Here is a 15,642-nt window from a genome sequence, read left to right on the forward strand (position 1 = left end):
CATCCTAACGACTCTTCCTTCCACTGCCTCTGCTGGGGGGGGGGGGGCTAGAGAGGGCCTGAACCCTTATTAAAGTAGGCTGCAAAACATGTATGCCTGCACTGGAGGCTGTTGTTCATGTACAGTAACAAGCCACATGTTTCCACTTCAGTGAACAAGGTTGGTTGGTCACACGTAGGTGGAAGATACATAGGCATGAAGTACATCAGGATGTAGGGTTGAGCCCCCTTCTCATGCCTCATTGGATGAAGACAGGAAGTACCTAGCCTTGCATAACCTAATTCACTGCCAGTCTCCGGGAATTCTGGGTATGGATCCATGTCCACCATCTTGGCTGATATTAAATGAAGCTTATGTTAATTAGACGATCGTGGATTTAGTCTTTCTCCTCACAGTTTTCAGGTTTAACAATACATCTCCTGATTACATCATAAACATGAAAAGCTCCTAGGACAAAGGTACTCTACTCCTGAGTTCAAATATATGCTTAGAAATAAAAATAAGGGGCCAGCAATGTGGCACAGGAAGTAAAGGGACTGCCACCAAGCCTGACAACCTGGGTTTGGCTCCATCCATAACGTGGAAGGATATAGCCAACTTCCACAAGTTGTCCTCTGCCCTCCACACAAGACACACACACACAGGCACACACACACACACACATACACACACACGCAGTGGGAAAGCAGAGAGAGCTTTGGGATGAATGTAAACCAGGAGACACCAATCTTTCCTTTTAGTTACAACATAAATTAATGTAAAGACATTCAGAACATGGCTGCACATAAGGGGGGCAGAGGCAAAGGGGAGAAAGGTAGAGGGAAAGGAAGCCGAGGCTAGCTCAAAATCTGATCAGCATAACGAGGCGGCTCCTTCCCTCTCTCTGCTCAAGCAGCTCTCAAGGCCAATGCTTTTTGTCCACTACTTAAGTCAGTGGTTCTCAACCTGTGGGTCTTGACCCCTTGAGGTCCCCTGACCCTTTCCCAGGGGTCACCTAAGACCATTGGGAAACCCAGATATTTACATTAGGATTCATAACAGTAGCAAAATTAGTTATAAACTAGCATCAAAAATAACTTAATGTTTGGGGGCCACCAGGGCATGGGGATCTGTATTAATGGGGTTACAGCACTAGCAAGGTCGAGAGTTGTAAGCAGAGCCGATAGGACCCGCACTGGGAAACTTACCTATATTTTCTAGGATGCCTATTTTAGTTTATTTTATTTTAGTTAGTTAGTTTTGTACATTTTAGCATCACCAACACAAGTGACTCAACTGTACCAAGCCAGTTACCCCATGGTAAGGCCACTTCTGTAAGGTGTAAGGATGCAGCAAATCTGTCACCCTGGTGACAAAAGATAACATGTCCTCACTAATCTGTTTCAGAAAGTAAAGATAACGTGGTACAATGTTTAATATGACCCCTCAACGTGGAAATGGAGTGACTTATTACCCAATGCCATGTGGTCTCCTCGCATACCTATGCAATGATGTCTTACAAATAATACATTACACTGTGGATTTCTAGTACTTTCTGCCTTTCCTACAGAGAGATCAGAGATGGCCCTGCTTTATGCCAAATTTAACTCAACAAATAATCAGGCTTGCCAACATGTCTGGGTAGTTTGACTCCACTTAAGAAGGCCAGAGTTGGAGCTTAGCAGTTAAGAACACTGGCTGCTCTTCCAGAGGACCCAGGCTCTAGTCCCAACTCCCAGAAAGCAGCTCTTATCTGTCTGTAATTCCGGTTCTAGGGCATCAGATGCCCTCTTCTGGCCTCTACAGGCACTGCATGCACATTGTGCTCAGACACAGGCAAGCAAAATACCATTTTGGGTAATGCATAAACTTATAAATAAATAAATAAATAAATAAATAAAGCCAGAGTTTAGAGAACTATATTACTCATCAGCACATAATTCATTTTTGGTTTCTTCTTATTTTTTTCTTTAATTTTTCAAGACAGAGTTTCTCTGTGTAGCCCTGGCTATCTTGGAACTTGCTCTGTAGACCAGGCAGGCCTGGAACTCAGAGATCCTCTGCCTTCCAAGTGCTGGAATCAAAGGTGTGAGCCATCCAAGCCTGGATCACTTTGGTTTCTTATATATCACATTTTTATGTACTTTATATATATAAATATATAGCATATAATAAACATTGGTCTGGTATACTGAAATCCAGATGGTATGTAGCAAATCTTACAAAGATGGGTGAATTAGTCTATGTACTAAATAGACATGGCTAGGAGATACGTGGTTTCAAACCATTGCAATAAAACATGAAATCATAATGAAATCTGTCATACAAATGTTTGGTTTCTGAGGATGACTGAAAGTTATATTTATACTATACCATAGTCTATTTTAAATGCAGTAGTATTATGTATAATATGTATATAGCTTAATTTGAAAGGATTGGGGACTGGAGAGATGACTCAGTTAAGAGCAGTGACTGTTCTTCCAGAGGGCCAAGGTTCAATGCCCAGCACCCCCATGGCAGCTCACAACTGTCTATAACTCCAGTTCCAGCATATCTGACACCCTTACACAGACATACATGCAGGCAAAGCACCAATGCACACAAAATAAATAGATCTGCCGGGCAGTGGTACTGCACACCTTATTTTTGGCATGGGGAAGGCAGAAGCAGGTGAATCTATGAGTTCAAGGTCAACCTGGTCTACAGAGAGAGTTTGTGCTCCCTTCGGCAGCACATATACTACAGAGAGGGTTCCAGAACAGCCAGGGTTACACAGAGAAACTTTGTCTCTAAGAACAAAAACAAAACAAACAAACAAAAAAATAGATCTAAAAAAAAAACAGAAAACAAAAAACCTTTTACCTCTTTAAAATGCTAGTCATTGTCTGCACCTCCTTGTAGTGTTTGGCTGGAGGCAGTGGGTCTTGATTTGGGCAGCTGTTAACTGATGGTGGTTAGGATTATTGAAGGTTGAGACATTACTGCAATTTCTTAAAACAGGAATGAAGTTTGTCTTATCAACTGTTGATCTCTCTGTACCTCGTGATGCGGTTTGACAGCCTCTTACCTGGAGAGAACGCTTCTACAAACCGAGCCAAACGCTCAGATCCTGTGCTGTTGTGTTAGCTCTGTCTATGTAACAGTCTAAGTTTGACCCTGTCGCTTCTCCATACTTACAGCATCTCCTCTAGGAATTGATCTCATCTTGTCTTTCCTCATCTCTAAGCAGTAACTCCTCAGCTGTGACAAATTTTATTGTGAAAGTGAAACCAGGCCATCTTATTTATTTATTTATTTATTTATTTTCTATTTTGCAGTTACTTCCTCCACTGATATCTTGAATCCTCCCAAATCTTCCTGGAGGGTCGGAATGAATTCCTTCCAAGCTCCTGCATCAACTGGTGTTTTGATATGCTTCTGTGAAATCATAAATGGCACCAGTAGGCCATAGCCTGGTGCTGTGGTAGCAGGCATGAAGACTCCATTAGTCTCCTGGATGTCTCCAGAAGAGCTCTGGGGGTCCTGGTGTGCAGTAAGTTTTTGAAAGCAATCTTCTCTGCCCCCTTTAGCAGCAGTAGGTCTCAATGGTGGACTTGAATAATACAGCTGGGGACTTTAAGTTGAAGCCACTGCTCATTGAGTAGTCTGTAACCTCAAGAAAGCCAGCCGCCCTCTGAGGGTTCGAAGTCAGCCTTGACTTCTCTCCAGCTATGGAAGTCCTAGATGGCTTCTAGGATAAGGCTGCTTTGCCCTCACTGATGTTAGCACAGCTCCCTACACCAGTCATCTTCGCCAAACCTGGATAACTGGCCACAGCTGTGTCACACTCTGTCCTGCGGTACCCTCTGAGCCCCTTTAACCTCTTCTACAGCACCCTTCTCTCTGCTTCACAGAATTGAGGTGAGCTAGGGCTTGCTCTACATTAGGCTCTGGGCAAAAGGGCTGTGGTGGTTGGTTTGACCTTCCATCCTGACCCCTACAGCTCCCTCCTTATTGCAGATAAAGCCGTTTTGCTTTCCCGTCAACCATGTGCTCACTGGAGTAGAACTTTCTGTTTCCTTATGCAACTTTCCCCCTTGCCGTCAGAGCGTGGCTAATTATTGGATGGAAGAGGCCGTGTGTTCCGTCTGCCTCTGCTTTTGATAAACTGTCCTCACTGTTTATTGTAGCTTTGGACTTAGAATGAGAGACGGCTGACTCTTATTTTTTCTGCTTGAGTAATCAGAGGCCACTGTGAGTTATGACTCAGGCAAACTGCAATATGCTTGTGTCTTGGGGAATAAATAGGAGGGCAAGAAAGGAGGGGCAGGAAATAAAAAGTAGGTGGGGCAGTCAGCATACACACATTTATCAATTAAATTTATCGTCTCCTTTGGACGCGGCTCATGGTACCTCAAAAGAGTTTCAACAAGAACATTAAAGGTGCTGGGTGTGGTGGAGCACGCCTTTGATCTCAGCACTTGGGCAGCAGAGGCAGGAGGGTCTCCCTGATTTCGGTGCCAGCCTATTTAACCTAGTCAGCGCCAGGATGGGACTACATAGAAAGACCCCCATCTCAAAACAAAACAAAACAACAAACAACAACAACAAAAACCCACAAACGAACAAACAGACAGAAGGACTCAGTCCATGGTAGCCCATACCTGTCCTCTCAGTACAATCCAAGCAGTATCATCTGACATCAACTTTCAGATGAGAACATTTCATAGTTAATGAAGAATGCCTGTCTCGTTTGCTTTAAAGCCTCAATGCTATCCTATGCTGAATGGCTAAGAAAAACAAAAACAAAACAAAACAAAACAAAAAACAATAAATGCTGGTAAGGGTGTGAGGAAAGGGGACAAGTACTTATTTACTGCTGGTGACACTGCAATCTGGTGCAGCAAGCATGGAAAGGAGTAGGGAGGCACTTCAAAATAAAAACTGGAAGTCCCACGTGATCCAACCATACTGCTTTCGGGCTTCTATTCAAAGAACTCTATATCCTACTACAGACACTCAGCTCAGCCCCACTCACTGCCTCTCTACTCGCAACAGCCAGGAAAATGGAGACAACCCGAATGTCAATCAACCGCAGGATATAATAAAAATGTGCTACGTTGACACAATGGGAAATTATTCAGCTGTCAAAAATGAAATTATGAGCCAGGCGGTAGTGCTGCACGCCTTTATTCCCAGCCCTTGGGAAGCAGAGGCAGTCGGATCTCTGAGTTCAAGGCCAGCCTGGTCTACAGAATGAGTTCTAGGATAGCCAACCCTACACACAATATCTTTGTCTTGGAAAATGGGGGGAGGGGGGATGAGATTATGAAGCGTGTGGGTAAATGGATGGAACTGGAAGCGATCTCTGGGTGAGGAACCCAGACACGGCAAGACAGATGCTGAGTGTTTTCTCTCATTTCTGGGTTTTAGCTTTGCCTCCTTTTTTTTATTGAGAACGTCCATAGGGATCAAAACCTTAGTAAGAAGTTGCTTTCTCAATCCTGCTCTGTGGCGGGCTGCCCAAGTCAGAAGTCAGGGGGAAGCCGTACAGCTTTGGGCTCAGGGTGGCTCTTCTATGGATTGCTCTTTGTTTCTCTGTGTACCACATGGGCTTCTGGTGCACAGTGCAAAAAAGGATGGCCAGATTCCCCGGAACTGGAGTCACGGGTTGTTGGGAGTCACCCCAGTTCTGTTGGAAGAACAGCCAGCGCTCTTAACCGCTAAGCCATCTTAACTGCTCTTCACTGTGCCAAGAGACCACCTGTCTCAGTATTGGGGTAACTCACATAGAAACGCACGTAGTGTTCATGTGAATGACAGAGATCCCATGTTTGCATGGCAGACACCTTACCAACTGAGCCACGCCCCCAACTGAGCCACACCCCCGATTCCTCATTAACTCTCCATAGTATTTAAATACTGCGGAGCTTCATGCATTGCCCTGGCAGTTGTTGCATCCAAGTGCAGCCCCTACCCCTGAGCACACCTGAGGCTAGAACATCTACGGGCGCCTTCAGCTCTTACTTGAGTAGGTGCTGTTCTTGAACTCCTTTTGGTACTGCTCTTGGAGCAGCAACAGCTCCTGGAAGGGCCATTCCACCTGGAGTTTCCTCAACAAGGCAGCAGAGACCGGCTCAGACCTGCAAATATCTGCAAGCAGATAAGAGCACTCAGGGACACCGTTTTCACAGGGACAAGGTTGAAATTCAACCTGGATATCTAGTCGACTGTTAATGTGGCTACTAAGGCAACCGACTACTTTTCTGGTTACTAAGTACAAGATCAGAGAAACATATATTCTGCTACATGGACCACAGTTGTTGGTTAATGGCTACCAAGAGAACAACCTACGGGAGACAACTTAAAAGACATTGGGAGTATATGTCCTGACATTGGAGTACCGGACATGATTTCAAATAGTTTGCTAATCAAGAAATCCCCTCAACAGCTTGAACCAACCGATCAGAGATTTGGATGCCGACGGAGGTCAGAGTTCAGCTCAAAAATGAAAGTTCATTTTTAATATGCAGCTGACCGTTGGGGCACACACTCATCATCTCAGTGTGTCCCCCCCCCCCCCCATGCTGTGGCAGGAGGATTGGCAGGAGTTTGAGGCCATCTGTGACTATGTAGCAAGACCCTGTCTTAAAAATAAATCAGGATACCTGACCAGCTTCCTTCCGTGCCATTTCACAAGACTTTCAGAATCAAGTGATTCCTGGACAAGAAACAAAAGCAAAACTGTCCTGTTCCTCCCAGATTCGGATGAAAACTGGGAACAAAATCAGGGACAACAGCAAGAGAAGACACTGTAGGAGCACGAAGCTGGGTCTGTAAGGATTCACACAAGGGCAAGACTGAGGGTTTACACTGAACCTTGCTCATCTAACAATCCTACCAGATGGAGTTCAGCATTTTTTTAAAAAAAGATTTATTTATTTTATGTATTTGAGCACACGGTGGCTGTACTCAGACACACCAGAAGAGGTCATCAGATCCCATTATAGATGGTTGTGAGCCACCATATCGTTGCTGGGAATTGAACTCAGGACGTCTGGAAGAGCAGTCAGTGCTCTTAACTGCTGAGCCATCTCTCCAGCCACAGAGTTCAACATTTTTAACCTGGAGACTTGATCATGTTTAAATTGGAGGTCCTTAATAAAAATATAGTAGGTTTCATAAAACAAACAATGACCAACCAACCAACCAAACAAACCAACAAACAAAAAGCCAGAAAAGGTTGAAGAGACGTCTCAGCAGCTAAGAGCACTTGGTGCTCTTGTAGAACCACTGGGTTCAAATCCCAGGACGCACTTAGTGGCTCATAAGTGTCTGTAACTCAGTTCCAGGGTATCCAACCCCTCTCTGACCTCCTCAGGCAGCAGGCACACGTGTGGTAAACATACATGCAGATAAAGTGTACACACACATTTTAAAAAAATCAAAGCACATAGAAAGTTATTATTTTGCACTGGCAAATGCTGACTGTTCTGCCTGGAAGGCTGGCACTCCCCAAGTTTCTGGAGCCACCCCAACTCTCCTCCCAGGAAGCCTGCATGGCTTTATCACAAGACAGCAGGGGTGCCAGAACTGCTGCCAGAGCCAGCTGACCAGCTGATGACTTCCTTCCTGGGACACTATCCTGTGACTGGCTAACAGAGTCCCTTTTCTACCTCAGTGCTCACAAAGAATATCTCAGGGGAGCTTTGGGGGTCCCAGGGAGCCTCCTCGTCAGCCCTGGGTTAAGGAAAGTGAGGTGCAAAGATTGGCATCCCATCGAAACTTAAATGATGACTGCAGAAAAAAAGGCAAATAGCCAAAAAGGAAAATCAGGAATGCTTAATAACTGGTGGGCAAGAGTCTGCCCGGCTGAGCAACACCTGAAACTTATTATTAAAGGAGGCCCTTGAGCCTTCTTCCTGCCTTTTTCTAATTACCATTCTTCCAGTTTAGGACCAATAGCTGACTGACTGAATACTTTCTCACTGGAGAAAGTAAGCTGAAAGGAGGAATATGCTATACATGAACTGGTTAAATGCTGCTCACTACCGTAGCCAGAATGCATACACTCTTAAGGTGTGAAGAAGTATACATCTTGCAACTGTCCAGATATCTGGTGTCTCAGGTCATGGACAAATCCTTGGGGCCAGCAAGGGTAGGTTCTCAGACAAGGTCCACACACGTCCCATATCAGAGCCGTCTGATAAGCTTGGTAAAGACAGAATCTAAGGTTGGAGCCATGAGATCCCATCACTCAGATTCACCCCAGGGATAGGACAGTCTGTAAAGTTGAGAACCAATGCCCAGTAAAGCAAATTGTGCTCAGGTAGAAGTTCCCCTCTGTGTTTCTTTGCTCAGCCTTTCTTCCATTCTCCTCACATAACCATGTGTTTCCATCTGTTGCTACATTGTTACCTAAAAACATTCTCCAGTCTGTTTCTACGCCAAACAGATACTTTTCAGCTACAACCAGTGTTTGTTCAAAACCCCCAGTTATGCCCTGCACAGCATGTCTGAGATGCTCTATAGTCAAGGAGAGATCAGAGGAGGGAAGCCGCCCACTGACTCTTCTTGGGTTCTCTACTTGTCTAAGGGTCAGGTTTGAGCAATGACACTTTTCACTAAGCAGTCTCATGACTGATCCAGGCTAACTAAAATAGACAATCTTTTAAAAGTTTTACCATGGTTGACTTGAGATTTCCAGTAACTTTTTTCTTCGGAAGTCGGTTCCTTGTCGGGATCAAAAATAAGGAAGTCAGTCTTTGTGCCGCCAAATCTCAAGTATGCAGGAGATAAGCCTCTAGCCAGAGCACGGAGCCTTGGAGAGCTGTTTCAAGACAGGCAAGAAAGCATAATAATAATTAATATTATTTTAGGGTTTTTTTGAGACATCTTAACACGTAGTCTAGGCTTGCCCTGAACTTGTGATCTCTTTCCCACTGTGCCCAGAACACTAGGTTTATAGACATGCAACATTGTTGCAGCTTGTAATTATTTTCTGAGAAAGCTAAACATTCAGTTAACATTTCAGTTAAACATTTTCATTTTCTCGGCCCTTGGTGCATCTACTCCTTAACTTCTGGTTGCTCTCTGCCTCTAGGGGATGAGCAGAGGTGAGCAGTTCCAGACACGGAAATAAAGATCCAGGGAGTAACCAGAGTAGAGGAGTCAGGGTGAGTTTGGGGGCAGCGCCTTGGAAGATGGCACTGTCATTTACTGAGATGAGGAACATGTTCCTGGCCATAGATTGGAAAGGCAGGAGGAAGAAAGCGGCAGAAGGATCTGTAGAAATTGAGATACCAATTGTGGTGGATACATCTTTCAGTGGCAACTTGCCTGTGTTTATAATCACCTTGGCAACATACCTCTAGGTATGCCTAAGAATGTATTTCCGGACAAGTTTAATGGAGGGGGTAAGATCTACTCTAAACTTTGGTTACACCACCTCACAGTTTGGAGTCCCAGACTGAATAAAAAAGAGAAAGTGAACAGTGTCTCTCTGCTCTCCATGCAGATGCCATGAGACCAGTGGCCTGCAGCTCCCTCCACCGTGATGTCCCTGGAGTGATGAACAAGATGCTGAACCAAGCCTTTCCATCCTTAAGTTGTTCTTGCCAGATATTCCGTGACTGAGGTTGACAAAACTAACTAATACATAAACAGCCACCAAACACAAAGGGCCACAGGCCACATGTGACTGGAACTCAAGAAATGTACCTAGGCTGGGGATATATCCTGTAGACTCCTCGGTATAAAGTCAAGGATCAGTCAGTCACACACACCTAGACTACAGGCTTGATATCTTCCAGAACTCCACAGCCACTACACTTGGCAGGGACCCAGGTAGCTACCTGTGCCCTCCTTCCTCCCTCTAGTCTATCCCTCTAGGGTATCCCTAGTCCTGCCAATGTTACACACATCACCCCCACTCAGAAGCTATCCTGGCCAACCCACAATATCACTAGCTCTGATTCTGCCCACCTTCTGTGGAGCCAGACTCCAATCCCCACTTAAGAGATCTCCAGAGTTAGCCCCCGCCCACCACTGACAGCCTACCACCCACCCCAACCCTCTTCACTCATCTGGGACTGCTCAGGGTGTTAAGCCAAAGTCTCAACCAGAGCTTCCGATCTGGGACCAGTTAGAGTCTGAACACAGAAACCCAGAGTGGCCTCAGACTGAAAACCAACTATCATTCAGTGGGTCCACAACCTGTCACACTGGAGTAAACACTGACCAAAGAACCAAACACCCAGCCAGCAAAGGTGGGACCAGATATCTACACGAAGAGGCTTGTCATAGCACCAGATGCCTAGGTCCTGGAGCAAAACCAGAAAAAACAAAACAACAGGCCTTCTCCAGAGACTAGCACACTATTATGTTACACCCTGAGCAAAGCAATTTAGCTGAAGTGTAAGACAAGCATTTCCACGTAGCAATTATGGATATGTTCAAGGGTCTTAGAGAGGGTAGGAATAAGGGTCTCAGTGAAGAGGACACATAATCGCTCACATAGCCCACAAGCGCCAATACACAGCCCTAGAGCTCATGCAAAGGTCCTCCTCAGAGAGTCACCCAGGCCTCACACTGACTGTGGCCAGGCACTGCTTCTGGCCCTCAGCGTTTTGACTTTGATGACAAGAGATCAGCTTAGGTTTATGTACCTACTATCTGTAAGGTGCTTACCTACTGTCTGTAATTGAGACAACATAACAGATTGGTGTCCTTTGGGACCTAGAGGAAAAAGGAGTTGTAGTACCCAATGATGGCCTGGGTCAGATGCACATGGACCAAAGCCTGGTCCCCTGAGGTATGGATCCCTGAGAGTGTCATGGGTCAGTCTCCCTAAACTCAACCTGCCGTATGTTCTGCAGAGGGTTTCCCACTCTCTAAAATCGTTTCCCCTATGCATCTCACTGGTCTGCCTGTCCTAGCTGCTGCCCTTATACTGGACAGGGACCTTGCCTGGTCTATCAGATTCTCCTCAATGCCTAGGGAATGGCACACAGGAGTGCTTAGCCAATATCTGTTAAGTGAATGAACAAGAAAGCCAGCCTGAGAAAGGGCAAGGGAAGGCTAGCCAGCGACTGTTTTTGAAAAGATGACATTAAACCTCATTGTTGTGGCCATTGCCACACAAAGCAAGTCATGCATCTCAAAGTTTTGCTACTAAGGAGCTCTTGTCTGTTCCCTTTTCTATAAAGTGCCTCTTGTGGTTTCAGAGTACAATATTAATACCCTCTGATGGGAGGGGGGAACCCACCACCACCACCAACAACAACAAAAACCCAGATTTAACACAGCTGCGAAACTTGCCATAAAAACAAAATTGATCAAAGGCACAGTATAGCAATCATATGCAGGAAAAAGAAAGGGGCCACGCCGTCTACCATGGTGACATGGAAATAATAAAGGAATTTGTAAGGTAGCGGCAGCTGTTCTCTTTACAAAGGCAGCTGTCAACACACACACAGAGAGAGAGAGAGAGAGAGAGAGAGAGAGAGAGAGAGAGAGAGAAAGAGAGAGAGAGAGAGCAGTCTGCAGGTGTTTTATTTTACTTTTAGGGCAAAACTACATTGCTTCTCTTTGACAGAGAAGCAGAGGTGGTTTATTATTATGCACTAAATGCCACTATATTTCCATTTCCAAACTTAAAGGCCAGCCCAGAGGTTCCAAAAGAGGCAGGGAATGGAATTGGACTAAGTGACAGGTGGCATCTCAGAAGGAGCAATGAGGCAGAAGCAGAGGTTATTATCCACAGAAGGGTTTGGGTGATAAATTCAAAAGCTCAGGTATGGAGGAAGTAGAGCGGAGACAGGTGCTCAGGGACGGACTTTTTCAAAAGTGTTCATGCGTGCGTGCGTGTGCGCGCACATGCGTGCACGCATGTTATAGTTTTGCTATAACATGAAGGAGCTGAGAAGGCGTGGAGTTGTGCTCCAAGAGCAGAAAGTTGGAATTTAAAGTTTTCACAGACAGAAAAGATGTTAATAGAGACAAAGAGTCAAGACGTGGTCATGAAGTTTGCAGGTTGACATGGAGGAGAGTGGAGAGCGTGTGCTCAGGGGGAAAATAAGGCACCTTGGTTCTCAGGGCTTGCCAGTTCCCCTGGTGTCAATATTCTCACTCTGGCTGTTTTTAAGGTATCCGTGTGATGCCGCAGAATGTGGCCGTGAGAAGAAATGCTCACATTTGACGGGGTGATACAAACTGGCCCAACACTGAGTAGCAATTGACTCAAGAATGGAGACATTGAGAGATTTGTTTCTGGGGGTAATCTTGATGTCACCTAAGATGACAGTGGGATTTGGGACCGAGCGGGCCAGGTCTTGGTCCATATGGAGACTAGGGAAACGACAAGGATTGAAGGCGAGCTGGAGGGGACCTCACACTGGTGTCTCAACAACAGTCTTTAGTACACATCGGTTTCACCCAGCGCTGCAGGCAGGTTGGAAGGATTTTCTTTCTCTTCCCACTCGGTCTCCTGAAATCACAATGACGTGGGTGTTGTTATCATCCTCACTTTATAAATATAGAACCTAAACAAAAAGGAGCTGAGCTCCCTCACTGAAGGTAATAAACAGGGATTTAAGCTACAGCGGTCTGCGTCCAAATGTTCTCTGAGTCGTTGTCTACAAGTAGGCTCAGGCGTGGAGTATGAGAACGCACAGCTTGTACTCCACAGGCTAAGGTGGAAGAGAAGGCTTCTAGGTCTCGTATTAGCTAGGGCACAGGGGTGAAGGATTTCATCATGAAAATGATAGCGGGTCACCAAGCTCAAGGCTCCAGGGAGTGTAGTGAAATGGCTTAGGAGGGAAGGGGACACCAAGAGGTCAGTCAGGGACAAGACTCAGGGATCAGGCCTGAGGTGGTTGTTAGTTCTCTGTCTCTGCAGCCAAAACTCTTTCTCTCAGTACTAGACAGGGCACCTGTGGCCCTTTGCCACGTGGGTCTGGTAGTTTGGATGAGAAATGTCCCACGTAGGCCTTGTACTGGCTGGTTTTATGTCAACTTGACACAAGCTAGAGTCATCAGAGAGGAAGGAGCCTCAGTTGAGAAAATGCCTCCATGAGATCCAGTTGTACGGCATTTTCTCAATTAATAATCAATGGGGGAGAGCCCAGCCTGTTATGAGTGATGCCATCCCTGGGCTGGTGGTCCTGGGTTCTATAAGAAAGCAAGCTGAGCAAGCCAGTAAGCAGCACCCCTCCATGGCTCTTATATCAGCTCCTCCTGGCTCCAGTTTCCTGCTCTGAGTTCCTGTCCTGACTTCCTTCTAATGAGCAGCAACGTGGAAGTGTAAGCTGAATAAACCCTTTCCTCCCCAACTTGCTTATTGGTCATGGTGTTTCATCACAGCCACAGAAACCCTGACTAAGACAGTCACACTTATTTGATCCCATGGTTCCCTAAAGGAAGCTGCTAGGGGTGGGCTTTGAGAGCTTCCAGCCTTACCCCACTTCCAGAAGCACTTTGCTTTGTGGAGACTCCTGGCCTGGCCACCCCTGCCCTTCTTCCCCACCCCTTCCTCCTCACCATTACACAATCTTTCTGAAATATAAGCCCAAGTAGACTTCTTTTACTTTGGGCTGAAGAGATGGCTCAGCGGTTAAGAGCACTGACTGCTCTTCCAGAGGTCCTGAGTTCAATTTCCAGCAACCACATGGTGGCTCACAACCATCTGTAATGGAATCTGATGCCCTCTTCTGGGGTGTCCGATGACAGAGACAGTGTACTCACATACATAAGATAAATAAATAGACCTTTAAAAAGAAAGGTCTTCCTTACGTTGCCTTTGGTTGTGGTGTTTTATCACAGTGGAAGAAAAGTAACCAATAAAATGAGTTATTAAAGCATGCACTTCATATGCTTCTCCATACACAGAATGCAGCTGTCAATGATGACATGGGAATTTAACTATTAAATTATAATGAAACAGCAAAAACAAAACAAAACAAAAAACAAAAACATCAAACAAACAAACAAACAAAAACAATGTTTCCTGAAGAAAAGGAAGCAGATCAGCATAGGAAGCAAGCAAAAGCTGCATTTTCTTTCTTCTTCTTCTTCTTCTTCTTCTTCTTCTTCTTCTTCTTCTTCTTCTTCTTCTTCTTCTTTTGCTTTCTTTTTTTGCTTTGTCATTCAATGCCTCTTTTGGCCCGAAGAACTTATGATTTCTACCACTCCTCAACACTACATTCTGTCATCTGAAACAATGTGTCATCTGAATGAGGAATTGTGGCCCTGTGTGTGTGTGTGTGTGTGTGTGCCTTACTTCAGACAGAGTGGCGCTTTCTAATACAGTAGGCATAGCTGCTGGGCACTTAAAATGTAGTCGGACTGAACTGAGAACTGACAAGGGAAAACCACAATTTTTTAGATGCATCATGCCAGAAAGGGAATGTGAGCTGTTTCATACTGCTTTGATAGCGGCTGCGGATGCAGCTCTGTGGCAGAGCAGGCTGTTTAGTGTGCAGAACCCCGGACTCTGGCTCCAGCACTGCCAAACCTTAGTGTTCACACACTACTTGTTACTGTTTCTGTTTCCTTTTTGCTGTTTTGCTTGACCTCACTTTGTCGCCCAGGCTAGCCTTGAACAGTGATCCTTTTGTCTCTAAGTGCTAGGATGATAACTGGTAATGGTGTTTGGCCTTTCTGTCTTTTGTAAAATGTGTCTACTAAAAAGTTTTAAAGTTACATTTGTGTCTGGCATAGGAGGCTCACATCACAATTCTGCTTCACGTTGTGTCTAGGACTGGGTCTCCTTGGTATTCTGCACTAATCCAGGCTGAGGATATATTCTGACTAATTTCCCCAGGGAAGAGAAATTTAACAGATGTTCCTTTTTCAATTCTAGAGTCTTCTATGATTAACATTTAAATTTTGCGTATTGTCTGTTCTCTGGTTACAAATGTGACAGAGAGACCTGTTTCCATTCATCCAGTGCTTGTAATAAACTCATACCTCCGAGTTCATCTGGTGAAACCTCCTTGGAGGCGCGTCAGAGGCCTGCACCCCAAGTCTCCTAGCTGAATGTTAATGGAGGTTGTTGTTTTTAATCAGTCTATCAGTTTGTTTCTAGGCAATTTAAAACACACACACACACACAGCCCTATTTCCTTTAAAAATAATAATTAGTTTGTTGTCTTTTGGTATGCCTTTGTTTTTGTGATCAGAGTCTGGCTTCAAAGACTACTTCTATTTACTGATGGGCCATAGATGAGTTATTTAATTCCCCACAACCTTAATTTCTTCAGTGTTGCCTCCCAGATGCTGGGCTTAAACGCGTCCACCATCACAACCGACCTTTACATTTTTCTTTCTTTTCTTTTTTTAAGATAACGTCTGCCGCAGCTCCCCCTGGCCTTGCTATGTAGCCGAGGATAGCCTTGAACTGCTGATCCTTACTTCTTTGGCTCCTGAATGCTGGGGTGGAGGTCATGAGCCACCATGCCTCGTTTTACAAAATGTTGAGGATGAAACCCAGGATTCTGTGTATGCTAGGCAAGACAAAACAATTAGCTTTATAAGAAGCACCAACTCTCTCAAGCCATTACAGAAATCCAATGGGTTAGATTTGAAAAACCAGGGTAGCTGGACTACCAGACCCTTAGCCATGGGAATGAATCTGTGTGAGATCTGCAGTGATGCCAGATAGTGTGGGCTCGGACATGCCATCGA

The 15,642-nt window shown here is 45.2% G+C and overlaps 1 protein-coding gene across 1 annotated transcript in view; it reads right to left on the reverse strand.

Annotated features, from left to right (window-relative positions):
• Hpse (heparanase) overlaps positions 1 to 15,642 on the reverse strand; it is a 39,477-nt gene that overhangs the window by 22,392 nt on the left and 1,443 nt on the right. Inside the window, exons 2-3 of the mRNA XM_021162327.2 lie at positions 8,643 to 8,788; positions 5,986 to 6,111 (exon numbers count right to left, since the gene is read on the reverse strand). Coding sequence (XP_021017986.1) covers positions 5,986 to 6,111; positions 8,643 to 8,788 — 272 coding nt within the window. The remainder of the gene's footprint in view (positions 1 to 5,985; positions 6,112 to 8,642; positions 8,789 to 15,642) is intronic.

The sequence above is a fragment of the Mus caroli genome, unplaced genomic scaffold (assembly GCF_978045245.1).
Source record: "Mus caroli unplaced genomic scaffold, Mus_caroli_1 scaffold_4, whole genome shotgun sequence".
Lineage (NCBI taxonomy): Eukaryota > Metazoa > Chordata > Mammalia > Rodentia > Muridae > Mus > Mus caroli.